Source organism: Populus trichocarpa, chromosome 18 (genome assembly GCF_000002775.5).
Source record: "Populus trichocarpa isolate Nisqually-1 chromosome 18, P.trichocarpa_v4.1, whole genome shotgun sequence".
NCBI lineage: Eukaryota > Viridiplantae > Streptophyta > Magnoliopsida > Malpighiales > Salicaceae > Populus > Populus trichocarpa.
In genome coordinates, this window is record NC_037302.2 from 15,692,849 (window position 1) to 15,719,839 (window position 26,991).

General features: G+C 35.6%; 3 protein-coding genes across 5 annotated transcripts; 1 reads left to right on the forward strand and 2 right to left on the reverse strand.

Moving 5' to 3' along the window:
- Positions 1-973: 973 nt before the first annotated feature.
- On the reverse strand, positions 974-3,505 carry LOC7484101 (peroxidase 47-like). The gene is made up of 4 exons (XM_052448975.1): positions 3,110-3,505; positions 2,102-2,290; positions 1,775-1,937; positions 974-1,610 (listed from the first exon to the last, which is right to left on the reverse strand). Exons 1-4 carry the CDS (start codon positions 3,323-3,325, stop codon positions 1,228-1,230), a joined length of 951 nt encoding a protein of 316 aa, XP_052304935.1. The 5' UTR covers positions 3,326-3,505; the 3' UTR covers positions 974-1,227.
- A 675-nt stretch (positions 3,506-4,180) lies between these two features.
- On the reverse strand, positions 4,181-9,568 carry LOC7488482 (PHD finger protein At1g33420). Of its 2 annotated transcripts, none has more exons than XM_052448974.1 (5): positions 8,849-9,568; positions 7,583-7,709; positions 6,916-7,131; positions 5,706-6,368; positions 4,181-5,297 (listed from the first exon to the last, which is right to left on the reverse strand). In XM_052448974.1, exons 1-5 carry the CDS (start codon positions 9,204-9,206, stop codon positions 4,535-4,537), a joined length of 2,127 nt encoding a protein of 708 aa, XP_052304934.1. In that variant the 5' UTR covers positions 9,207-9,568; the 3' UTR covers positions 4,181-4,534. The 2 variants fall into 2 exon arrangements, with proteins under 2 accessions (XP_052304934.1, XP_002325292.3); XM_002325256.4 differs by having other exon boundaries at positions 5,706-6,323; positions 8,849-9,565.
- An 11,697-nt stretch (positions 9,569-21,265) lies between these two features.
- Positions 21,266-26,092, forward strand: LOC112325062 (protein SUPPRESSOR OF GENE SILENCING 3). Of its 2 annotated transcripts, XM_024590506.2 has the most exons (7): positions 21,269-21,434; positions 22,569-22,634; positions 22,720-23,769; positions 23,922-24,216; positions 24,418-24,662; positions 25,154-25,311; positions 25,465-26,092. In XM_024590506.2, the coding sequence occupies exons 3-7, from the start codon at positions 22,738-22,740 to the stop codon at positions 25,685-25,687; spliced, it is 1,953 nt and encodes a 650-aa protein (XP_024446274.1). In that variant the 5' UTR covers positions 21,269-21,434; positions 22,569-22,634; positions 22,720-22,737; the 3' UTR covers positions 25,688-26,092. The 2 variants fall into 2 exon arrangements, with proteins under 2 accessions (XP_024446273.1, XP_024446274.1); XM_024590505.2 differs by lacking the exon at positions 22,569-22,634 and having other exon boundaries at positions 21,266-21,434.
- Positions 26,093-26,991: the final 899 nt, after the last annotated feature.

The window sequence follows — 26,991 nt, forward strand, 5'->3', positions numbered from 1 at the left end:
CCACAGAACAAAAAAATGCCACCAGTACAATGAACAATGACACAATCTCAATTAAGGGGTGTGTAAGCTGTAATTTTCAAGATGATTTTTTACTGGTAATGTATTAAAATAATATTTATTTATTTATTAAAAATATTTTTTTTATTTTAATACATTAAAACAATTTTAAAAAATAAATATTTTAAAAAAACCATTTAGAACGAGATTCCAAACCGCCTCCCAGTGAAGTAACTATTTCCGTGACCTACCATTGTCACAATCATAAAACTGTCCCCGTTTTAAAGCATTTATGTCTTGAAGTTTCTTATGCTCAATATGCTGTTTGTTTATAATTCAATAAATAAAGAGGAGGTGCTTAACAACACATGCATGCATATATATGATCTTATTGTCGACTCATGCTGTAGAGTGAGATCTCAAGTTTGAATTGATGAAAATTGAGTCGAGTTTTTCATGCAAGAAAATGGGGTGGGAATATTTTTGAACTCGACAAAGGGGTGTCGAGGTTGAGCTTAGGAGACCTGATTAAGAAAAGTTAAGTATATAGCAGGATTGGGGGTGTGATCACGATAAACACAGGCACTGATTGATGCTTCCATGATCCTAAGATTAATGCTACAATGTTAAACAAGGGAACTTGCAATCAGTTTCTATAATTTCTTTACCATGTAGTGTTGTATGGTGGATTTGCTAGACGGCTAATCATGATCTCTTTTCTTTGTTAATTTGCGTCAATGTTATCAAGGCATGAAAGATATGGGATTGTTGCACAGTAAGATCACAGGCACGCAATAGATTTCATTCACCCTAAATCACAGGCTTAAAGAACCTGCATGCAGTAAAAAAAAAAAGGGAAGAAAAATGGAAGAAATCCCATCCACGATGCAGATATCCTGGCATTCATGCGACCATAAATGATGTTTATGTTAGCCCACAAAAGCATGGAGCCTCAAATACACAAATGCAAAGTGCCTTCCAAGTCAAAGCTATATAATTGTTTCATGTGAAATATAGTGTCATCCAGCAACATCATGAAGATATATGGACAATGTTTCAACTATTTTCTCACTCCGAAATCTCAAATATACAAATACTAAGGTTAAAGCTATATATTGCTATCGCCCATCATAAAGTCAAGCAGCTTAAATTTATAGGAAGTATCAATAATCTACACAAGGACAAATCCATTCTCTTAATCTACGTACAAGAACCATTTCACAACAACATTCAGTTAATTTTACGACAATCTGCTCTTACTTCTCCTTGTGATCCCTCCTTGACATCGAGCAAGCTCATTTTCACCATTGCCTGTTGAAAATCAAGGAAAAACTTAGCCTGGTTCATAGCGTAGTCTTTGACAATTGATTTTGTTCTTGGATTATTGTATAGGGTTTGGTCTGAAAAAAGAACTCCTGATTTCCTCTGCAATGCTTGGAAGTAGAAGTTATCAAAATTATTTCTTGTCATATCAAATGTTTGTTCTGCATCGTCTCCACCACTACATGTTTTGGACAAAGTCTTTGAAAAGTCTGAATCCATAGTCGGATCAACAGGGTCACTCAACCTATTTTTGAACGTTAAACACCTTGCCACCCCTAGTGTGTGCCCCCCTGCATAGACCAATTTGTCACAAAACTATAAGATTTCAAGGGAAGAAAAGGAAAGAATTAGAGCAGAATCATCCTTAAGAAACCTTCTTTTAAGGATTGATCCCCGGTCCAGTTAAATACAAAGAAGATCCCATATATATATATGGGATTGGGTCACCGCTTACCAGACAAGGCAACCATGTCTTGGGCACTAAAACCACGGAGGCCAAAGACTCTAACGAGCTCCGAGGCATTAAAAGTTGGAGCAGGCGCACTGAGAGTATCTTCAATTTTAGACCTCCTTCCATCTTTTCTTCCTTTTGGTATGTCATAAACTGGACCTCCTGACTGTAATTCCCACCATGACCAGACCATCATATATCAGTAGATTTTAAACCGGTGTTATTAAACCCAGCCTAACCACGCAGGTTAACTCGAGACCCGATCAACCCGGAACCTGGTCGGGGTTGGGTTTCAAAAAATAAAAATCAAAACCTGGATTGAATTGTTACCAAAGCAACAGCCTCTCTAGCAGCCATTGCAACAATGTCAGCGCATGAGACAACACCAGGGCATTGCTCTTCAAGTTGCTCCTTTACATCATCAATGAGTTCAAAGCCTCTCACGCTTTGATTTCCTGGAGATTCCTTCTCTGCTGTGTTATCCTTTGTTGAGTCTATCAGCACAGACCCATCACATCCCTATTTAAATTATTTCGAACAGTCCCACCAAGGAAAAAAAAATGATTAAGAGACAATTGAACTGCTTAATTTTAATGAATTAATACACACACACACACAGTATCAGAATCAAATATTTTGCTACATAAACATATTATGAATTAAATTAAGAAAAATATGAAAATCATGATTATTAATTTTGCATGAAGTACAAGTTATCAATACATACTAATGGATGAGTTTTTCATTTTTATTTTCTAAACCCACTTGTTAATTTCTAGCTGGGCGATTTAACTCTATGGAGCATAATTTCCAAATATAGTTCAAGGTTAAACCGGATTAAAACTTGGATAGTGAATTAGCTAGGATTAACCAAGGTGAACATACATTTAAAAAAATAATTTTTTTTTAAATCCATGTTTTTTTTACTAATCTAGCCCCATCTAGATCCTAGATTAAAGGATTAATTCAGAACTGCATGATGGAGTACCTTTTCTATGCCAAGGCTGTTTTTCCTCCTAAATTTGAAGGCCTTGGAAGAATATAATATTTGTGACATAAGCTACTTACAAAGTATAAAGTAAACTTTGTTTAATATGCATAAATCTCCCTACTTCTTTCCTATAGAAATTAAACCAAAAATTTCCAAATTAAAATTTTGAGTTTAAGAAATTTTCAATAATCCTAGTAATATTATATCCAAATTAACTCTATCACCTACCATGCGGTACGCCCTAGTGATAAAGATTATGCATGAACGTGAGAGAGGTGTATGGATAATTAATGAGATAGTAAACTAAAAAAGAAAAAAGAAAAAAGAAAAAAGAAAAAGGCAATTACTTGTATCCAGCAATCATGGAAATGCATTCTAACAAGACCAGCTGCTAAGGTAGGATCAGACTTCAAAGCACTTGTTACTGTGTTCCTCACAATTGCCTCAGCAAATGGGCAGCTGAAAACGTAATAGTTCATGCTGAGGCCATTCGCTCCATCTCTATAACCACCTGCTATTAACTCCATCAATAAAAACAAAGCAAGAAAATTAGCCGTAGCCATGTTTGCTAGATTTGAAGGGAATATTTGATGAGCAGCGTGTGTATGGCAAAGGCCAACAAAAGCTAGGTAGGGTGACGATGCAATGGGAGATATTAATTTGAAAGTAGAATTGATTGAAGAGTGAAGAGGAAGGTTGCAACGTGTGTGTCTGTGTGTGTCAATGTCAATAATTGAAAAAAAGGTTGCCCCAAAGAAATACACTACATCAATTGAATGAAGAGTCTATGTGTTGAATAGTATTTGCTGTTGCCGTTTGAAAAAAAATAAATTATATATATTGTAGTTCTTCTAATAAGATTTTAAGAGAGCTTTTGGTGGGATTTGTGTAAAATTATAATGTATATTAATTAACTAAACATTTTTAAATTTATAATTTGAGCAAACCAAAAAAAACAGACAAAAAATAAAATAGATAAAGCATGCAAAGTTAAAAGAGTGGATGGTCTATCATTTTCTCCACCTAACACTAATATAATATAGATAGATGGCTGGTCGTGATTAATATACATTTTAATAATAATAACCTTACTTTATGTCAAGTATAGCTAGATTCAATAATGGATGCTAGTGAACTCATTAATTTGCCACTTATATGGAGACACGTATACATCAAAGTCACAGCAAGTAGTCATTCTTGAATATCCGATCGATCTTATCATGATACCTGCTATCAAAATCATGTAATTCCTTGTTTATAGGTGAAGATATTTTTTATATAATATTAGAGTTTTATTAACTAGTATCCTAATTTTGTTCATCAACTCCTTGACCAGCTAAATATATTGACCTAATTGAAAATCTACACAAAATCTCATCAAAACATAATACAGTTCAAATAATTTGGGCTTCAGTATATGGCTCTAATGAAAACTAATCATTTCATGTACATAATATAGCTCTTTTTCTTTCTTTTTCTTTTTTTGCCTCGGTTAGGATACATGAGAGATATACAGAAACACCACTAGCATCATAATGTGGGAGGAAGGCCCGACCGCACTGATGCACCTTTAAGGCCATAATTTATTATGTACAGATTCAACCTATCGTTGGAGGAAAAAAACTGGCCCAAGAAGATGAACAAAAAGGAGAAAAACAAAATTTAAAGAAAAAAAAAAACATTTACAGAGTCTAAATTTTCAGAAACATGGGATGTTGTCATGCTGTTTCCACAGCTTCTGCCATTGTCACCGGCAAAAAGTCATCGTGTCGTCACTTTACTACTGCACTAGGTTTGGTCACCAAGCTAACGCCTCTGCATCCCACACAGACGAACTTAGCGGGCACTGGATCCGAATCTGGGATGCCAGAACACCTAGTGTGCTGCCACACTCCACAAACATCACAAGCTAACATTCTTTCTCCATCATCATCCTTAGCACCGCAGCGGCAGTCCACAGTCCATCTCTCAGTTCCTCTTTCCATCCTAAATTTACCAAGACCATTTTTTCCCAGACATCTACCTTGGACTCGAACAGATTCAGTTGACCCTATCAAGAGCTTGACCTGGGTGGAATCATCAACACCACTATAACCAAGAAGCTCTTCGGCATGAAATCTCCTGAACATCAAATACACATCTTGAAATGCCCTGGACGCTTCAAGCTTGAGATCAAAAACTGTAGCATTTGAGGGCAGGACGATTATTTCTGGGGGAAGATCTGGGACATTTTCTTCCAACTGATCCACAATTTCCACCTGACATGACAGGCATATAGTAGGTGGATTTGAGGGTGATGACGTTGTTTCACATTTGTTGTAGTCTTTCATGAACTGCTTGCAGTCAAGAAGTTTTCTAGCTGAGCTGATTGCATCACTTGTGGCCTCAGGTCCATAGCTCATCATGGTTTGAGGGTGTAGCATGTTATCGTAAAGGAATCTCAGGTCCTGTATAAGGTTTCCTTCGGATGGGCAGGTAATGACAGAAGAGCCAGTGGTAGCAGGGCTATTTAGGGAAGGATTTCCTGGTTCCAGTCTGTAAAATATTAAAGCACATTCAATAGATTAGTGTTGCACTGAAAATCGCATTACATAAAATACAGAGAGATGCAGATCTTAGCCCTAGTAATTACTAGTACCATCCAGCTCCATCAAAACCATAAACTCTATCTATATTGGCATTCCTAAGCAATTTTTCATCAAAAAGAAAAGTACTAAAAATTACTTTCAAAAGCATTCATGTCTTTCCAAGAGCTAGTTAGTACACAAAGAAGATGATTGCTATGTTGAACATTAGCTTAATCATTGCCAAATTAAATAAGAATAGGATACTACAGTTAGTATAATATAACTACTGAATACTCCCAGAAAAACTCTTCAAATTTGAATATGTATATTTATGCCGCCAATCATGAATTAATTAATGCAGAGATTAATTGCTAACCTGTACTCAAAAGCACCTGAACTAGGATTGCATCGCGACCTAACAATCATTCCATCTGCTGCAAATTTCCCTCCTATTTCCTTTAGACAATGATCAAGGAGCTCTGGAGGAGCCACTTTGCAAACAGCGCCTCTAAGCGCGCGCCAACTTACCCAGTTGGACCCAGAAACTGCTCGCAGTACTCTAAACATGGCTTCTTCAACACGTTCTATATCACTCTTACTCCATGAAGACGAAATCCCTGATGCATAAATACAGCGCTTCTTGCAGCTAGAATCATTAACCCTTGAGGGAGACTTGTGAGCATCATGGATCAAACTTGTCAAATAACAGAAAAGATCTCTAATATTTACAAGCTCCCGATCTGACAAAGATTGGTAAAACTTTATTATATCCAGCAAGCGAGTTTGCAGTTTCTGCCCTTCAGAAAGAAAGATGGACAAAGGTAGGCTGGAGAGTGTTTCAACAGCTGACTTATACGCATAGACTGTCAAACCAAAACTACCAGCACCAAATTCATAGCCCCAGTCACCATACCATGAATGGCCTTTGGTGATAGCATGAAGTAGCCTGTACTCTAAACCATACTTCTTTGATACATCCATCACACTGACCTTTCTGTTAATGCATGGAAAATGACAAAATAGCTGGTTTAATTCACAGCTATAATTAGATGAAATCAGGAGGCTAATGGAATCCATGCTACCATACAGATAATCAAATCCAACAGTATAAGAAAGCATAAGATACCAACTGTGTTTTGATCTCCAGAATACTATCCACAAACCCTTGATTTCAAGAGAAGCATAGAGCATTCTATCTAGCGAATTGCAAGATAAATTATAACTTCCAAAATCCACATCAAAATGATTTGACAAAAACAAACATTTCAATGACCCAGGAGAACAGCACCACAGATAAAGCTTCTACAAATCTGAAACCTTTCACGCTTATGTTTTATCTTTTTACAGGTAGCTACCAGAAAACCATCTACTCATCCCAATCTCCACATATTCAAATACTCCTAGACCATAAAACATCTGTCAATGATAATATCTACCTAGATAACCACACTGAAGAACTGAAGATTTATGAAGAGAACTCCGACATAGATTTTTAGCTAGCAAATATTAGAAATCATCTTCAGCATAATGGAACACTCTCACTACATAACAAGCATGAGACTGTAAGTGCAATCAAGAATCCTAACCTGACTCCAAGAGTTTTACATAACCGATCCCAAAAGTCCATGATATGGACTCCAGAAAGGACCCTGGAGCCCCCTTCTTTTCCATTTACCCTAAGAAGGTGCCCAAAACCATTTGCATGGATGACACCATGTAAGAGATGAGTGGTGTCTTCCAACTGGTGATAGATCCACTCTTCAACATCATCCGCAGTTGTCACATGATTGCATGTCTTGCACCTAAATTAGAAAATTCAAGAGGATCATCAGAAGCCACAAAAATGTTAACATTAACCCAGATATGAATCAAGCTCAATACACCTATGATCATAAATCAGTTCCACAAAACAAATTGTAATATCTAACCAATACAAAGTTAAGAATTTTCTTCGAACAATTGAATATAAGGTGTGCTCATGAAATCGGTAAAACACAAAGTCTATTTTCTTGAGCATGCTATGCACCAGCATGTATGTTTCACATGAAAATATCAAAGAAAGATAATTACAGTTCAACAGAGATCTAAACAAAGTACTAGTAGATAATTACACTGCATCTCCTCATAGGCATGCACATTGCATCAGTACAATACGTAACTAAATTATGCCATACAATAAAACAACAAGACGCCATATACAACACATTGTCACAATCAACTCTCTAAAAAGAAAAACAGGCAGAGTGCCCTGACCTTGATTCAGACAAATGCAGGACATCTCCGCAACAAGTGCATGGCTTATGATACCCACCAATGGAGTTACCATCAGCTTTAATAATAAAATGGTAACGCTTACTGCATACTGGATGACCACTCCAACCTACAAAGCAGACAAAAAACAATAATTAAGTAACACACAATTAAAATCTAAGAAGTCACAATAATTATTTTTTTTTTAATACAGAAAAATCAGTATAAATAATCAAACAAAGGCTAAGAAAAAAAAAATAGTTCTCATTTCCTAACTACATTATACAACATTATGTTGCATCATGTTCAACCAAACATATCATAAGTTCATCAATCACCCAAATTTTCCCCTCAGCAATCAATCTACCAGTCCATACTCCAAAGATGCCCATGTTTAACCCCCGGAACTTCCCTCTTATATCCTAAGTTGCAAGATTGAGTGCACTCTAATCCATCTTCAGAATACCAATTTCACAGTAAAAAAAAAATTCACCCCATGGCCCACATGTTACACACTTCTAGACAAATCCAAAACATTTAAAAAAGAAAGGTTTTTGGTCAACTACCATCCTATTTGGGGTCACATAAAAAAAAAAGATCCTATTCAAAAGACAACAGCACCATCAACTCATTATCCATTCCACATCCAAGCATTGCTGTCCAAGCAAATGGAACAGACAAGACCAAACATGGGGTTAACCCCCAACATCATATTTAAGACCCACGTCAAAAGAGAGAAAGAAACACAGGTGCCCACTGCGACACGGTCCCACCAACAACAAAATTTTAACTAAAAGCACCATCTAGTAGAAATGGCAGGCCACCACAAGAAGACAAGCAAGCATAATTCTTCTATTACCCAAAAAGAAAAACAAATACTAAAAGCAGGAAGCCACAGCACGCCACATGTCGCAAGTACTAGCCTATCCTAACTGAGATAACATTAAACTACACTACATCATTGTCGTCCAGTCATTATCACTCTGGGCCCCACATTCCCGCTAATCCAAGTTACAAAAAACCGTCCTTTTCTCGCGGTACATTGCTACCATCTCGTTTATTCTGTTTCTACAAACACCATCACGAGTCAATCACGTGAATTACCGCGATATTTTAAATCTTTTAATTTTCCAAATAAAGCAAAAGGAAAGAGATGCACGCAAAAGAGAGAACTCTCGAATTTCCCGCCCCAACGCACCCGGCAGGCCGGGGAAAAAACGTCAAGGGTAAAAATGGGATCTTGCTATAACTCGAGCTGGGTTAACTCACCAACAACTCGACACTGATCACAGTAAACAGATCTTGATCTAGCCACATCCTCCTCCACCACATCCAAAGAAACCACACCGCCCCCAGCCTCCGCGCCGCCGCACCCCACCAAGTCACCGACTTGAAACGAGATCTGCCACGTGAGCAGGTGAGGGAACAGCGAGGAAGGCGGAGGTAACAGCGCGTGTTCGGTTAAAAACGACCTGATGTTGGATCTGAAAGGACCGCGGGGTGGAGGAGGCGAGGAGGAAGAGGAAGAGGAAGAGGAGGAAGGGGAGGAAGGGAAAGAGAGGAAGTTGTAGAGATCAGCTGTGACTCTCCTCTTCATCCTCTTTATCGGTCTCCCGTTGACAACCATATCCGATAAGCGGCGCGTGAGGGGAAGTGAAGTCAAGAAGGCTCTAGATCTGGTAGATCTGACGGTGGATATTGAAAGATTGGGGAGAAAGGAAGTGGTTTTAGTGTTTGTGATGAAAAAGGGAAAGGTAGAGCGAGAGTGAAGGGGAAAACGGATCGTTTTGGGGTTGTGGAGAGCTGAGGAAGTGACTGTGATTTTGGATTTCAGAACAGCTCGGATTTGATTAGCATCGCCTCTGGTTGAATTTTGATTTTAGAGGAGAAATCTTAGCCGTTAAGAGTGCTGACTGGTTCCTAGACGTTTACCAAATATCGAGGTGGTTTGATTGATAATTACTGTATTACCCTTTAAGGAGGGAACGAGGAAGCTTCGCGAGTAGTCCTCTTTGGAAAAAAAGAAAATAAAAAATAATAATATTTAAGTAAATCATTGATTAATTTAATGGCCACGACTGCATACGGAGGAGTAATGATGTCTTGATGCTGTCGTGTCAACGTGGATGCATGTTACCAAATATTAATATTTCACAGTTAATATATAATGAAAAGTTAATATTAAGTGTATTTATCTATAGAATTAAAATTTACAATAACTGTCATGTATGATTGAATATAAATAATTAAAATATAAATTTAACAACAAATCAATTATTAAGTGTATTTATCTATAGAATTAATATGTTTATGGATGAAATTGTTATCATATGGGAATCTTGATAATGATTTCTAATTTTGTTATTTTTTTTAAATTAACGTGGGTGTTCGGACCAGTTTACGCACACCTCGACTAATCCTACGGACTCTGAAGTTAACGACCATGTAAGCCTCCAGTGACCATCATATAAGCAATTATAGGATTCGAACCTGAGATCACAGAGAAAGCAAATCTTTTAATCCCAAGCTCTTACCACTAAGCCACCTTCTAGAATGCTTTCTAATTTTACCATCTTATTAGTAAAAGAACTAGTACAAGAAGAAAAGGTATACATTAAGCCAACAAGTGAAAAATGACGAGAGTAAAATGAATCAATCGAAAAAGATAATGGATGGTGGCAAGGAGTTAAGGTAATCATCGGCTAAAAGCGTGTTTGGCAGTGTGGTTGTGGGTGCTTTTCAAATAACTTTTCGTGCCAAAATGCATGTTAATGATGTTTTTTCATTTTTAAAAAATTATTTTTGACATCAGCACATCAAAACGATCCAAAACATACAAATCATATTAAATTTTAATAAAAAAAAATCAAATTTTTTGGGAACGCAGCCGCAGCAGCGTTCCCAAACATGCTCTAAGTCATTAGATATTGGGAACCTTAGCGACAATTACTACATCGATAAATACCATATGCTTTTAATATACTCTATCAGGTACATTTATTGCCCCAAAGACTTTGCTCATCTTCTTGTAAGAAACTACACATCACAAGTATTAGTATCGGAATATATTCATTTCTTGTCAAAATTAAAGTACAACATATTAAAAAAACACAAAAAAACAAAAAAAAAATAGGGAAATGAAATGCTAGAAAATTAATTTTCTTAGAAGGTCCTACCTAGATTCTAAACATTTTTTCTTTAAGTTTTGTATTTCTATCTCAAAATAATGAATTGAGTTTGTATAGATATTTTGGCTTCCCACCTATGTGTCTATTTGATATTATAATGTATGATGTTTTTCAAAAAAAAAAATTAAAAAATACATTAAAATAATATATTTTTTTAATTTTTTGTTTTTCATATCAACATATCAAAACAATAAAAAAAAACACGAAAAATACAACTTGAAGCTTTTTAAAAAATATATTAAAAAATTTTAAAAAGTGTTGTTCAGCATTCGGGGGCCACAGAACTGAGCTAATTAACAAATAATCCAAAGAACTTTATGTAAGCCTAAAATCACTTAATCTTCAAGCCTTCTAATTGGTGTAAAATTATTTTCCCTTTCTTTCTATCCTTTTACTTGCAATGAGGTTAATGAAAAGCAATGTAAAGTCTTTGATTTTATTTTTTTAGGGGCAGGCAGTACACAATTTGAGATATATAAAGTTTTTATTGACAAGAGTTGACCCTCTTAGTTTTATACCAAAGCAAATAGACACTGGTCTTGCTCCATCAGAAGGATGTTTATATTATTGTTATTGAAATAATTTGAATTTTTAATATTCATATTAGATTTCTTGTTGTTTCATAATATTTGTATATCGCAATACTTATGAAGCATTCATTCAAATAATTGATAATCCTACATATTTATATGGTTGTCCCTTTGACTAGCTGAATCTCTTATTGCATTAAAAATAACATGTTAAGCGTAAAGAAATGTTTGAAAAATACGTATAATTTGAAATAAGAATTTTAATACCCTAATTAACAAAAAAAAATAATAATGGAAACAACTCATTTCAATCATTTTAAGACATTCTTTTCCTTTTAAAGTTTTTAAATCTTGAGTAATTGTGTACCAAATAAAGTGTACTAAGCATAAAAATAGAATAAGGTGAAGACAACTTTTATAGTACGAGACCTATATTCCATAAAGACAATTAGTATGAATTACAAGGGGAAATTATGGAACAAAGTTATTAAACTCAGCCTGATCTAAGGCTTAAGTCACATGTTATATGGGTTAATTAAAACGACATCGTTTCAATTTTTTTAATAGTTAAACAATATCATTTTGATTTTTTTCTAAAAGTCAACCTGGGTTGTCTAGGTCACATGTTGACTTGTTGGGTTGATCGAGTCCAACCAGTTGACTTTGGGTTGATTTTCTTCACTTGTCCTATGTTAGATCCATTAATGGATCGACCAAATTCTAAATTAACCTGTCAAATCGAGCTAAGTTTACTAATTGTGTTGTGGACCTCAATAAACAATTAAAATCCAAGTTTTATATTAAATAAATGTCAATTGCAATGCATAAGGTTAAGAAAAAATATTATTAATCATTATGATAAACACATTATTTCATTAATCAAGATGCTCTCTTTTAGAATCTCTAAATTGGACATGGAAATAATTAAGTATTTAATTTAGCCTCAAGATGACACAAAAGTTGTTGACTAATTGTTTTGACTTTCAAACATGACAATCAACACAATAATAATTAGTTGATATTTGAACTTTGAAGTACATATTGCCTAATTACATAACTTCCATTTCTTTAATTATGTCAAGCAGTGATATTAAACCAAGTCTAACTCGACAAGTCTATCTAGGACTTGGTCTAGATTAAATAAAAAAAAAAACTAAGTGGGAGTTAATCTGGTTAAATTTAAGCAACCCGACCAAAATCCAACTAAACTTTTTTTAAAATTACAATGTTATTTTAATTGATCAAGATAATTTATTTCTTGAACTAGATCATACGCCAAGACCGAGTTTAATAATTTTGATGTTAAATGCATTTTTCTTTTCAAGCTAGAGTTAGAAAAGAGTTGGAGCTACAAATCATGCTTTATAATAAAGATGGAAAAATACTTTAATAAAAAAATCACCATCAATGATCTAAATACTAATTAATTGATCATGTCTTGACAACCTGAGTATGAAAGTGATTTGTCTAAAGGAAAATGGAAGACTAAAAGAAGATTATATCATGATATTAACAATAATTTGGTTCAATTAATTGAATCCATATCTTTCTAGCCATTAAAATATTGTATGGTCCTGCAAAGTGATTAAGGTGCAAATAATAATTAAATGGTAGGAACTAACTATAATATTGTATAGTCCTTTTTTTTTTCAACTTTTTCCTTCTTTTCTTTATTTCTCTCGCTCTCTATCTTTTTCTCTTTCTTGGTGGTTCCTACCTTAATTTCATCATTTTTTGCTTCTTCTCTTCCTAGCAAAGGTTCTCCTTACCTCCATTGCTTTGAGCTCTCAAGTTTGCTAACTCTAGAGTTTAGGTCATAAATAAAAAAAAGAAAAAAGAATATAAGAAAGAAAGAGGGCTTGCGTAGGTTGATCATCAAAGTTATAAATTCAACCAATATAGAAGGCTAGGTCAATTTGGAGACACTACTTACATCAAGGTTTTTGTTAAGGATTTAGCATGAGAGACCCAAAAGGAGACAATGAATAAATACTTTGAACAATTTGGAGAGATCTTAAAAGTTATAGTCATCATAAATAAAAACACTAGAAGATCAAAAGGATTTAGCTTTGTAAGTGATCATCACCATTTTTCTTCACTTTGTTACCTTGAACAAGTCTTAGATTTAGCAATGAAATTTATAAAAACATTTAACCAACCATATTTTTTGGTATATATTTTTTTAGGTAACTTTTAGAGAAGTAGAAGCAGCAAAAAACACTTGTGTGGATCTAACACTTATGATAGATGGCAAGAAGGCTAACTGTAATCTTACTTCATTGGGAGTTCAAAGATTTAGACCTTCCACCCCATAACATGATGCCCACTTTTATTCTTTATTATTCATTAACTTAATTTCTCTATGATATTTTTGAATTGATTTATATGCTTTCAAAACAAGAGGTGCATGAGACATGTCCCCTCTATCTTCATTGTCTCTGTTTTTTCTTAGTAACTAAACACTACCCTAACTATATTTCATATTTTGTTTTGGATATTATTAGAAGAATATTGTGATCAAACCTAAAGGAGTGTAAAGTCAAGAAACTCCACACAAATAACATATAAAAAAAAATACTTTCATCCATCAATATTGTTAAGATCAATCACATTTTAATTTGTTTTTGTGTGAAATATTAGTAAAACTAATTAGCTTAACCTAATACTACACACACAATATTTATAACTTTATTATATACGTTGCCTGATCATTATTTAATACATGATTTTGTATTAAGTACTCTCCAAATTACACATATCTCATGGTTAGTGTACACATTTCTACCACGCTTTTTCACTTCAAAATGTTCTAAAATATAAATTAATTGCATCACAAGTAATCTTTCTTTTGGTTGTAGGCCTAATACAGTGTGTATGGAGGAACAAACAACCATTATCTTGTATATAAAACAATTGTAAATGGCATTGCTTCTAGTGCAAATTCTACTTATTTCTACCCTTTTTTTGGCAATACGGGCAGGGATTTGATTATCAATATCCTCTTCAACATCTATATATTTCTTCATCTTCTACTCTCCCACAATACTATACAGCTCCCATTTCCTTGAATGTTATCCCACCTTCACAAGTAAGTTTGTAATGTTTTTTTGACACTATCAATTAATTTTTTAGCTTAATTGTATTAGATTATCTCTCAATTAATGATTAGTCTCATTTATAATTATATAATTCAATGTTTGCAAGTGCAATTGTGACCACTTCTCTTGCAATTCCATCTGTTCATATCTTGACACCTCATTACCTTACTCAAACCAACTCACTCCACCCCATTAGCAACATTTAAGCAACTTTATGATTTGCTCGGTCATGGTTCCATTCTCAACCTTTTCACACATATTAGTGCTTATTGGAAGCATGAAGACCACTAAACCTCTTGAATTTAGATGAGGTTTTTTGAGGTTTAATTTTAAGGACTCATTAGGATAGATTGAGACATGATTTGACAAATGAAAAACAACACAAAACTTCCATTCCTAACCTTAAGCCATTCTTTTCTTATCTTGCATGAAACCAACTCAAGACCAGTTAGCTCTTATAATATATGTTTTTGTGAAGCCAGTTGCTTTCAAACTTCAAGCATACATCCTCTAATTCCTTTCTTTGGGAAATGGAAGAAATTCTTTGTTACATAACTAGGCATTTTCTCTTTTTTTTCTTCTTCTGTAAGTTTATTGCTTGTAAAGATCAACTATTCAATATGGCTAAATTTTTAGAATTTCTGCTTAATTTTGACAAATGGAGTGCAAAAGAGGGTTCCTTCTAATCTAGTTATAGTGAATGAGGCTAAGCCTCATTTATAGGTAAACATTTTATTTTCTAGTTTAGCTAGGTAGATCATGTATACTTACATTGAGATAGTTTAGAGAGATATTTTGATCCAAAGTTTAATTTATCTAACCAACAACCACACATGGTGGCTATAACTATAGTTTTCACTTTCCACCACTCCTTCCACTCCTCCAGCTCCATCGTCCATTCTCCACTCCTCCAGCTCTCTATCTCAATGAGATTAGCTTCCTAACAAGAGGATCTCATCATAAGTTGGTATTGCTTGATAAATGTTGAAGATGGTTTTGTGATAACAACTGTACTTAAATCTTCTATGGATCAACAAGACTTGTATTATTTGAATATGGTTTATAATTTTATATGTGATAAGTTTTTATCTTAAAATTTGAAGCTTAAGATTTGTAATAAGTAGTATCAGAACATTTGCTACATTAATATATATTGTTTGCTTGTATGCAATTTATAAGAAAAAAATATTATTACAACTCTTACAAGGCATTTTTTTTTTCATTGTAGATAGCTTATGCATGACCCATATAAAAAAATAATTTAATTTCAATATATATACATTTGTTTCTTTGTAAATACATAATTTATTTTTGACCTGAGTAAAAAAATGAATTTGGCATTAGTGCATATTTATTCCTTCATGAATGACTTATTTAATTCTGAACATAAAAGAAAAATATTCATTTGTTTCTTTAGAAATCATTTTGAATGAAAAAAATAATAACATTTGATATGCTAAAATTTACTTGAGACATTACTTAATAAACAAACAAAAAAATAAATTCAAAATTTATAGCAATTTCTATTAAATTATGAAGCTTTAAACCATAGTTATTAAACCCGGCCCGGAAGTTAACCCGGTCAAGAGACCGGGGCCCGGGTTTTATAGGTCAACCAGAGTTAACCCGGGTAAACCAGAGTCAACTGTACTTTAAAGCAATAATTAAGGGTTGAGGTTGGGTTAAAGATAAGAAATGACAAAGAGAGGCAATAATAAAGGAACCCAATGTGGTAGTGCCAATCAAACATGTCTACAGAGCAAGCTAGACTCTCGTGCTCCACTCTCCACGTCAAGTCAAGAATAATACCCAATAACATTCTGCAACGTTCAAACATCTGATTGACACATCACACCCCATCCGATCACCCACCATTTCAATTCTGAGCCAATCCGAGCGGTCAATCACACTCCTTTCTCAATTCATTAAATGGGTCCGACCTGACCGTTTCTTTCCCCCACGTCAACTTACAACTCAATCACCAATAAAATCCAAGCCACGTGTATGTGCAAATATTTCTAACCTTCCGATCATCCATGCTGGCATCACAACCCAAACTCCCGTCCTCCATGATATACAACCACACTGAAATAAAATCAACTCACAGATCATCACCACACTGACATACAACATTACTCATCACCATCTTCTCTCCTCACAAAATTCATCTATCCTCTCTGGCTTCATCACAAGCAACCAAGCTGTCTCTTGCTCCTTGATGCCCTCATGCTCTAAAGCTTAAAAACACCACACAAACCTTCTCTTTTTGACATCTTTCCCCTGCAAATTCCTGTGGTTTCTACATGCTTGAAAACATTAGCTAGAGAGAGAGAGAGAGAGAGATGTTAAAGACTTGATGATGGTAATAAAACCTGTGGTGCTGCTACTTGTTGCCTCTCTCTCTCATGAAACTGTGAGTTTTGTCCCATTTAATCTTCAATTTCCTTCAAGTTACAATCACCAATCGTTAGGGCTAGAAAATGATATAAGAACGTCAGTCCCTTCAAGTTCTCTTCAAGATCTCCAAACCCAGATCCACTTGCAATCATCTAAGCGGACCTAACTCCAAAGCACCGGGTTTTGTCCGGGTTTGCCCAGGTCGTCCGGGTCATGGGTCAACCCGCTAGGTCAGTCGGGTTTTGCCGGGTTGTTGTCCCGACCGGTCTTTTATTAAGCTCGAACCGGTCCAGCCACCGGGTCGACCGGATCCCGGGTCGACCCATCGGGCCGGGCCGGGTTTAATAACTATGCTTTAAACACATCACATACCAAAATACTAGAATAAATGTTGATTAGTTTAGCCTATAATCAATGTTATTAAATGATTAATAAAAATGATTTGCTATTTCAAAACTTGATTACATTAGGTTGCTAATAAATTAAGTGAAAATTAATTTAATTGATCTAATAACTCAACTCGCGACTCAGTTAGTCAGCTAATGACTTGATTGACAAAATAGTACTGTTTTAATTTTTTTTTAAAAATAATCTTAAAACAACATTAAGGCTGTGTTTATTTCTCGGAAACTGGTTTCCGAGACACTACTTTCCAAACTTTCCCGTGTTTGTTTGTTATTAGGAAAGTTGGTCAACGAAAAACACTTTCTAGTCAAAGAAAAATTTGGCTTGATTTCCAGGAAAGTGTTTTCCTTTTATTTTGGGCGGAAAACACTTTCCGGAAGTTGTGGAAAATTTAGAAATGTCATATTATTTGCTGATTATATCAAATTTGATCCTTAAACTTTTGATTGCTATATATATTTTGTTTTGAATATTTTTTTTAATTTTATCCTTTATAATTTAATTTTTATATTAATTTTGGTCCTTATTTTTATAATTGTTATTTGATTTTTCCTTATCATTTTTTAATTGAAATTTTTTATCTATCAAATTTGATCCTCATTTTTTTTTATTGTTACTTATTTTATTTGAAATAATTTATGAAATGTTAATTATTATTATTATTTCAATTTCTTCATCTTTTAATTTTTTTATTTTTTAGATTTGATCTCTATTATTTTGATTATTATTTATTTTATTTGAGATAATTTATAAAATTATATTATTTTTTCAATTTTATTCTCATTCAACCTTTTAATTTGTAAGATTTGTTCCTTATTATTTTAATAAACTTGAAAAAATTAAAACATTAATAAGTTATTTTCCAACTTATTTTCCATGACATAACCAAACACTGAAAAGTGTTTTCAAATTTATTTTTCATTATACTACCTGTTGCTACCCAATTTTTGACCTATATTTTGATAAATTTTCAAATAAAAAATAAATAAAATAAAAAATAAAAAATAATAATAAAAAATAATAATAAGGGTTTACATGTGGCGATAACATAAAGCATAAAGGCTAATATCAATGAAGCAATATGTCAAGGAGATAATTACTGAATCATATATAATTACTGCAATATAAAATACCATATATATATGATTTGATTCGTGCTGGTTATGAAAAATAATCATACCATAGATATATGATTTGATTCGTGCTGGTTATGGAAAATAATCACTGCAATATAAAATACCATATATATAGGATTTGTTGGTGCTGGTTATAGAAGACAATCTCTGCAATAATTATTGCAATATTTCCTTGAATAGCACGTGTAGAGATTTTCTATATAAATGAACCTCCAGCCATAATAATAGGGGGGAGAAAAATATTGACAAGGGGGTAATTTTTCGAAAAGAGAGAAAACACAAAGAAAAACCTAAACCTATCCTCTCTAGCAAAGAAGCCGTAGCCCCTCCCTCCTCTCATCTTTTTAAAAACGAAGCATCCACCCCCCTGATTTTAAAAAGAAAACAGAGATCTCTCTTTGGCCACACACTGTCCCCTTCAGCTCTCATCAACACAAACCTTTTTCCCTCACTGGAATCGGCTCCCTCTTTGGTTTACCCGTTGCTCTCCCTCTCAGCCACAAGACAGCCACCACATACTCCTTTCTCCTGTCACAACCCCATCTCTCTTTCCACAGACCTTCCCCTTCCCTCAGCAAAGTTTTCCCTTCCCGTCAGTCTAAAAAAACAGCCCATAGCCGCTCATCAACATAAACTTTCAGACTCTCTCTCGACCACTCACCTTCAGCAGCACACTGCCCTCTCCATCTCCATTCTCAAAACCGAAACACATCTTCCCTCTATCACCCGAACAGCAAGAAAACCAAAGCCTCGTCCTCTCATTCTTTCTTTTTGGCTTCTCCCCATCACCCCCAGATTCTCCCCCCACGGTCCAACAACTTCTCTTAAGATCAGCCAAAACTGTGAGCCACAAGCAGCGTCAGGAGCTTTGCTTCACATTCCAAACAGACAGTTCTTCTCTGAGTCCTGCACCAGAACGCAGCCGTCTCCAGCTTCAACAGTGACATCGTCTTCAGCCCCGGCAGCCATCACTGACTCGCAGCCAGCAGCAGCAGAGGGGATTTTCACTTCTGCCATAGTTTGCTCCTCCAGCAGCATCCTTCTCTTCCCTGCAGAGGCTGCCCTGGTCGTAGTAACACCGAAGGGCCACCATTGAGACAATCATCTTTCAGCCATCAAACCTGTCTCCACCGGGAACAGCGAGGAGGGTCGTCCTTCGTGAGCAGCGCCCGACCATCTCCCTCCACTTCTCCTCCAGCCGCTGCCTCGCCAGGTAAGCCGTCTCTCTTCTCTTTCAGTTTTTTTAAGTAAAGGATTTGGCACTATGCGAAGGTAAATTAATTATCTTCGCACTGTGCAGTGCATGCGTGAGTAATTCACGCATGCAAGCTGCAACAGTGCCTAGCCGGGTCACTGGTTTGGGCCAGTGACCCGGCTAGGCTTGCTGGGTTCAGCCCAGCCACATGGGCCGAGCTGGACCCAGCCCAAAAAAAAAACGAGTAATATCGTTGTTTTTCTCGTGTATTTATTTTATGGTTTTGTTATTTTTTTATATTGTGGAAATACAAATCTGGTATTAAAATACCCGGTTTTTCCACGAAATGTTGCAAATATATATATATATATGTCTGAAAAAAAAAATATTTTCTTGTGTGTTGCATACGGCCAATACTCTAACATGTTTTGAATATTTTTTTATATATATATATATATATATAAAAAAAACATTTGAAGTTTCGAAAATGTTTTCGCATGGATTTCTTAAACACAACAAAAAATTTATTTTCTTGCATTTCTGGATTTTGCAACATGTTTGTAAAACTCCAAAGGGTATTGGCTAATATTCCAAAAAAATACAAAAATCTTATTTTGGGGGGAATTCAGCTATTATTCACCGTTAATGTTTGGATAAAGAAATCCCAAAGGGATGAATATCCAAAATATTAGTGGGAATAACTTGTTATTATTCACCGTTAATGTTTGGATAAAGAAATCCCAAAAGGATGAATATCCAAAATATTATTGGGAATAACTTATTATTATTCGTTGTTAATGTTTGGATAAAGAAACCCCAAGTGATTAATATCCAAAATATTTTTCTAGAAATAATAAGTCATCACACATCCTTGAAAGAAGCCTCGATTATAATTGAGGACATTTCAATTTTTTGACTCCACGGTTTACGAGCTGTAAAAGTATGAAACACTAAGGCAAAAAGAGGCTTTTAAAGTGCTCTGAATTTCCTTAGATTTCTAAATTTTTGTCTCTCCTCCTTGCGATTTACGAGTCGCAAAACTCTTGAAATACTAAGGGAAAAATGAGCTTTTAAAGCACATGGAATCTCCTTGGATTTCTATCTTAATAAATTTAGTCTGAATCAAACACATGTTTCAAGAGATCTGCATTGGTTCCTCTTGACACTTTGTAGACATATCTAAAGGTATGATTTATATTGGCCAAGGATTCTTACTTTTAGACTTTGAACCCAAATCCATTCATCATAGAAAACCTATCATAGGAAAACTAATTAAGAGAACACCAACACCATGGCAATTATAAAGCAAACCAAACGCCAAGCAGCTTACCTTAGGTAGGGCGTACTAGGGGTGCTAATACCTTCCCTTTACGCAACCAGTCCCTTGTCTTAGAATCTATGAAAGACCAGTTAGGGTTCCTAGTGACCAAAATACTAGGTGACGACTTCCTTATCGACAACAAACAAAAGACCCCGAAATCAATCGAGGATCGCCGCGACGCCGCGCTCCGCTTGCGAGGGTGCGACACTACCAAACATAAAAAAATAATTCATTTTTTCAGAATTTATTTTTCTGAAATTTTTTTTTTTAAAATACTTTTCAGTAAATAAATGGGGCTAGGTAATGAATCGAATTTAATAACTTTATTAATAATAATTAAATCTAAAATATATTTTTCAGCTTGGAAAAAAAAGAAAAGCAAAGCGAATAAAAATTTGAGGTCCGGGGCAGGCAGGCAGGCAGACAGACAGACAGGCTCACAGTCTCTCTCCGTATGTATAAGACGGAGTCTTCACTCTTTCCCTTCTCTCTCACTCACACTACAAACACTTTTCCTCTCCTTTCTGTCTTCCAAGCGCGTCATCCTCAACCTCCGACGGATTCCGCGAACTCCGTCGTTATCAGGTACATCTCCCCGTATTTTCTTCCGATTATCGCTTCTGCCACTTATTTTACTTCGATCTCATTAGTCAACATTGCCTGAAGAAAATGTCTTCAAGAGACACAGAGAGCTTGTGAGTGATATTTTTGGTTATTTTTTTTAAGAAAACAGTCTGAAATGATTTTTTATTTTTTTATTCTTTTGTGTTATTCGTCGAGGAAGAAAATAATGTGAACTTAAGCTATTTTTGTTTTTATTTTTTTGAATTCGTTTTATTTTGTTGTTATCCTGTGTATGATTTCTCTCTTTTTTTTTATTTTTTTTTATTTGTGGTTTAGTAAATGCAGTGATGTGTCTGTGTCTATGGCAGCGTTTAGGGTTTAGGGTTTTTCTTTGGTGTGGAAATTAAGTAAACATGTGAATGATATTGATAAAGGAAGCAGACACATGGAATTAATGGCTGTGGTGACTTCTAATTTAGGGTTTAGGGTTTTCTGCTATTTGTTTAAGAAATGGAATTTTGATGTTATTATGTGTTTGCTAATGTGGTTCAAGTGCTTTTTTAAATGAGATTTTGAACTGAAAAAGCATCAAATCAATGCTTTTTTTTTTTTAGTGCTTTTTGAAGGCTCTGACGTTTTTGTAACAAAACCATCCCAAAAACATCAAATTAACACTTTTTGTTGAGAAACTGCACTACGAAACCTGGCTGTAATTTAGCATTTTTCTTGTTAGTTGACAACTTTGACTAGTGGTAGTGTCATTGCTGAAGCCTTGAACTTTAAATTATTTATCAAGTTTGGGTTAATAGGAGGGAAAATGTGTTTTGCAGATTTTACCTATAAGTTGACAGCTTGTATTTTGTTTCCAAATGGAAATGATGTTAAGCAATCAAATAGTTGCTTGTTTTCATTTTGTGAGCCGAGGTCATTTTGTAGCAGTCATTCACTCTCGTCTGGTCTAAAAAATTTCCCATTATTACCTTCCCTTTCTGAGATTGTATTTTTAATGAAATGACAAGTTTGATGGCGATATGAGTTAGTGTTTCTTCTTTTGTTTTGTTCCCAATTATTGAAGTTGCATTTTGATTTAGAGAAATGAGTGGTGAGTGTTTCTCCTCCCATTGAGGAGGTTGATGACTTGCAGAATTGTTTCAGGTTTTGTCATATAATTATCTGCCTTGGCAAGGCTGCCGGAAGGCAGTACAGTAATAGTAATAAAAGGTTATTGAAATTTTGACCTTCAGAGTAGGACAACATGGTGCTTAAAAATCTGTTTTGGTGACTTCCTTTATCCTTTTTTTCTCAGCACACATTTTTGGTGAAGATGGGTTCAAGGGGAGGTGGAAAGCCTTTTGGTTCTGGTGCAAATACGAGCTTATCATCCAAGGGAAAAAATGTAGCAGAAGCCTCTGGTCCTGCTGTTGAACAGTTGAGTCAGGGTGTGGCAGACATTGGTCTGGATTCTGTACAAGATGATGGGGAATGGGAGGTTATTGCAAAGAAGTCCAAGAACAGAGCTGGAAGCAGTGCTGCAAAACCCTGGGGTTCTCAGACCACTAATAACAAAGCATGGGGAAATCCTGATGTGATACAGAAGCTAGGCATGAGGAATAATGGTGGATCAGGAAGGAATCCTGGCAATGCCTGGTCAACACAGCCTGTTGATCCTAGGGGACCAACTGGCAGAGGAGCTGCAAGGCCCCAAACATTCAACAGGGGCATGCAGAGCAACTACGCAGCCCCACAACCTGTAATCCGTCCACCTCTGGAGCATGGATGGAGCTGGCAAGCTAGGGCTGGTGCTACTGCCCTGAGGAGTTCAGAAGATCAGAAAAATGAAGAGAATGATGAGGTCAAGAAGGAAAATGATGATTATGATGACAAAGATGATGAAGATGATGGCGACTCCTTAGATGATACTGATGATGAGCTTTTAAGCGAGGATTTTGACTCTGATACAAGTCAACAAAGTCATGAGACTCGCAAGAAGAGCAGATGGTTCAAGAAATTCTTTGATAGTTTGGATAGTTTGTCCATTGAAGAGGTAAATGAACCAGCAAGGCAGTGGCACTGTCCAGCATGTCAAGGTGGTCCTGGTGCTATTGACTGGTACAGAGGCCTGCAGCCCTTGATCACACATGCCAAAACAAAAGGATCTAAAAGGGTAAAGCTACATAGGGAGCTTGCAGAACTTTTGGATGAGGAGTTGAGCAGGAGGGGAACTTCAGTTATTCCAGCTGGTGAAGTGTTTGGCAAATGGAAAGGTTTAAAGGATGATGAGAAAGATCATGAAATTGTTTGGCCTCCAATGGTTATTGTTATGAATACTAGGCTTGAGCAGGATGACAATGATAAGGTACCATCAAACAATTCTTTTCTCTGCTGTGATTGAATTTGTGGGACTCAACCTTTCTTTTAGACTTAGTTAAATTTTTGCTGATCCATAACAAATTTGTTTTTAATTCGGTAGCACTAACTAACACTTCCGTGTATTGAATTGGATTTCAGTGGCTTGGAATGGGCAATCAAGAGCTTCTTGACTACTTCAGTGGATATGCTGCTGTGAAGGCTCGACACTCTTATGGTCCGCAGGGTCATCGTGGGATGAGTATTCTGATCTTTGAGAGCTCTGCACGGGGATATTTAGAAGCTGAGCGCTTGCATAAGCATTTTGCCGAGCAGGGAACTGATAGAAATGCTTGGGATCGTCGCCGGGTCTTATTCTATCAGGGTGGAAAGCGCCAGCTCTATGGTTACATGGCACTGAAGGAAGACTTGGACCTCTTCAATCAGCATTCTCAGGGTTCTCTCTCTCTCTCTCTCTCTCCACACACACACAGACTGAAACACCCATGCACCTGGACACATATAGTCTCAGACATTCCACAAGAAATCTTTTATTGTAACAATTTCATTTCATACTTAATTTGGCTTTTCCTTGCAGCTATGTTTGATGTCTTTATATATTTTATGATTGGTTTGACATTCTATGTTGGCTGAGTAGGGAAGTCGAGGCTGAAATATGAATTGAGGTCATACCACGAGATGGTTGTCAACCAAATCAGGCAAATGGCTGAGGACAACCAGCAACTCATCTACCTGAAGAACAAGGTTGTTAAAGAACAAAGGCATTCAGAACAACTTGAAAAATATTGTGGAATAGTGGCTGAGAAGCTGCGGAAGACAATAGAAGAAAATCGCATTGTGAGGCAGAGAACCCAAATGCATCATGAACAGAACAAGGAAGAGGTACTTCTATTTTTAAGTGGATATAATTTTGTCTGTCCTATGAAATACTTACACATGCAACTGATGTATGCTACTCGATGCTGCTGTGTGCATGTCATGAACTTTTAATAAAACCCATGATTTGACTGTTCATGAAAGGGACATGTAGAATCCCTTAAAACTGACTGTTTACTCTTGTAAATGCTAGTCCTGTACATCTTGCTGATATGCTTGGTTTCCTGCTTTACTTCACTGAAATATCAATGGAGGGGAAAATAAATAAATATATTTTTTTAAAAAAAGCATGAAATATTTCTAAATGTATTCTGCAGTTAGAAGCCATTTTTTTAATTTTTTTTTGACAGTTTACTGTTTCTCTGTGACTATGCTTGAGAAATTTATCTCACTTTGGCTGATATTCAATTCTCCAATGAACTCTATCATGTGGTTGTTGAATAAATGTTGGTAACTGAACAATTCATCTGATTTGATGAACTCTGATTTTTGTGTAGTTGGATTTCCAAGAGCAATTTTTCAAGGAGCAACTCCAAACAATCCGTGATCAAAGAGAGGCAAAAGAAGAGGATTTTGAGAAACTGCAGCAGGATAAGCGGCAGCAGGTGAAGGAGTTAAATGCAAATCCTTCCAATACCGAGGAATATAGAAGCAGGTATATGGTTGCTTAATTCTTTCCAGTATCTGTTTGAAATTTGTTATACCATATACAGGTTCTAGATCAACCTGATGATCAATGTTATGGTAACTTTGGTAGGAAGTAATTGTTAATGTTCCATTTTTCTATGCTTGTCGTGTCTGGATATAGAGTGGAAAAAGTTGAGGAATTTATAGAGCTTCAAGACAAAGAGATGGAGGAGTATGTGGCTGAGAGGGATAACTTGATTGAAGAACATGGTGAGAAGATGACTGCAATGAAGCGGAGGCACTTGGAGGAAGAACTTGAAATGGAGAAAGAGTATGATGCTCGGCTAGCCAGCCTTATGAAGAAGTACACCCCAAACCAGGCGGAAGGCTCTGCCAACGTCTGAAGTTCCAAGGTGAGAGAAGGGAGGGGACAGTCATAGAAAAGAACAGTGGCGTGAACTTTTAACGACAAAGCACTGAGAAAACTTTTGAGGCATTTCCATATTTTCTCTTATGAATACACACAACTTGCAGAGAATAGACCCCTAGGGATAGAACCATGTCCAAGAAAAAAGCCACTTTTTATCAGTTACTGTTAAGACTGTTTTGATGGGGCTTCGTGGCGGTGCTTGGCTTGATGGATGGTTGCATATTTCGAACTTTGTAATGCGGTCTAAAAGTTTCATGTGGTTGCCAGGCCTTTTCCTCTTCGTTGCATTATTTTTCTTTAGCTAGAGTCTGTTGATGGATGTTTAATCATGAGAGGGGCTGTTCAATCCATCCATGGCTTGTTGTAGGCCATTTTTCTTCTTGTGGTTGACGAGTTGGGAGAGGCGAATGCAATCACGTCCTTTCACGAGGGTGAGCTAATTGGAATGCTGCGGGTCTCAGGATTGTGGTTAGTCTTAAGGCCCTATGGACATAGGAATAGTGGAAGAAAAGGCCAGAGGGGGGCCTCTGCCCTCAATGCAAAACAGTGCCTGAAAAAAAAATGATCCATTATCCAAGACTTTGCTCTAAGGGTTTTCGGGTTTGGATCTGTTACTTTTAATAATTATTCAATTCTTTTTTTAGATCCCTAGAGGTTGGACCGAAGTTTTTTTTTCTTACGAAATCTAATCGGAAGCTTGTGACATTTATAAATTTTTTTAAATAAATGTTTAATTCACAAATTATAATATATAAAAATAAAAAGAATATAGGTTCAGGTTTTAAAAAATTTATTTTGTCCACGATGATTTCTTAGATTTTTTTATTTATTATTATATATAATACGCAAATTATCTGATTTTGATGGGTTGAAATGAGTGAGCAAATTATCAGATTTTGATGGGTTGAAATGAGTGAGTTAGATAATGTGTTGATTGGAAGAGGGCATGAGAGGATTACGTCATTGTTTGAGAGAGCGATTTAAATGCAGGTTTGCTAAAATTTAATTTGTTTTTTTTAAAATTAAAATTTTTAATATATTGAGATAAAAAAATATATTTTTATATTTTTTAAAAAATATTTGATATAAAAAATATAATAGCCCGACCCAACCTGTTGTATATTGTTTGCTTTGGGCCTTACCGTCCTCATGGTTTTGTTTCTGGTGACGCGAGCTCACTTGTGAGCCTGACGCCCCAAAACACGCACAACAGGTCGGCAACCAGCACTACTCATAAAGCCCTGACTCTGGACGCTCGCTTCCGATGTGGGATATCAC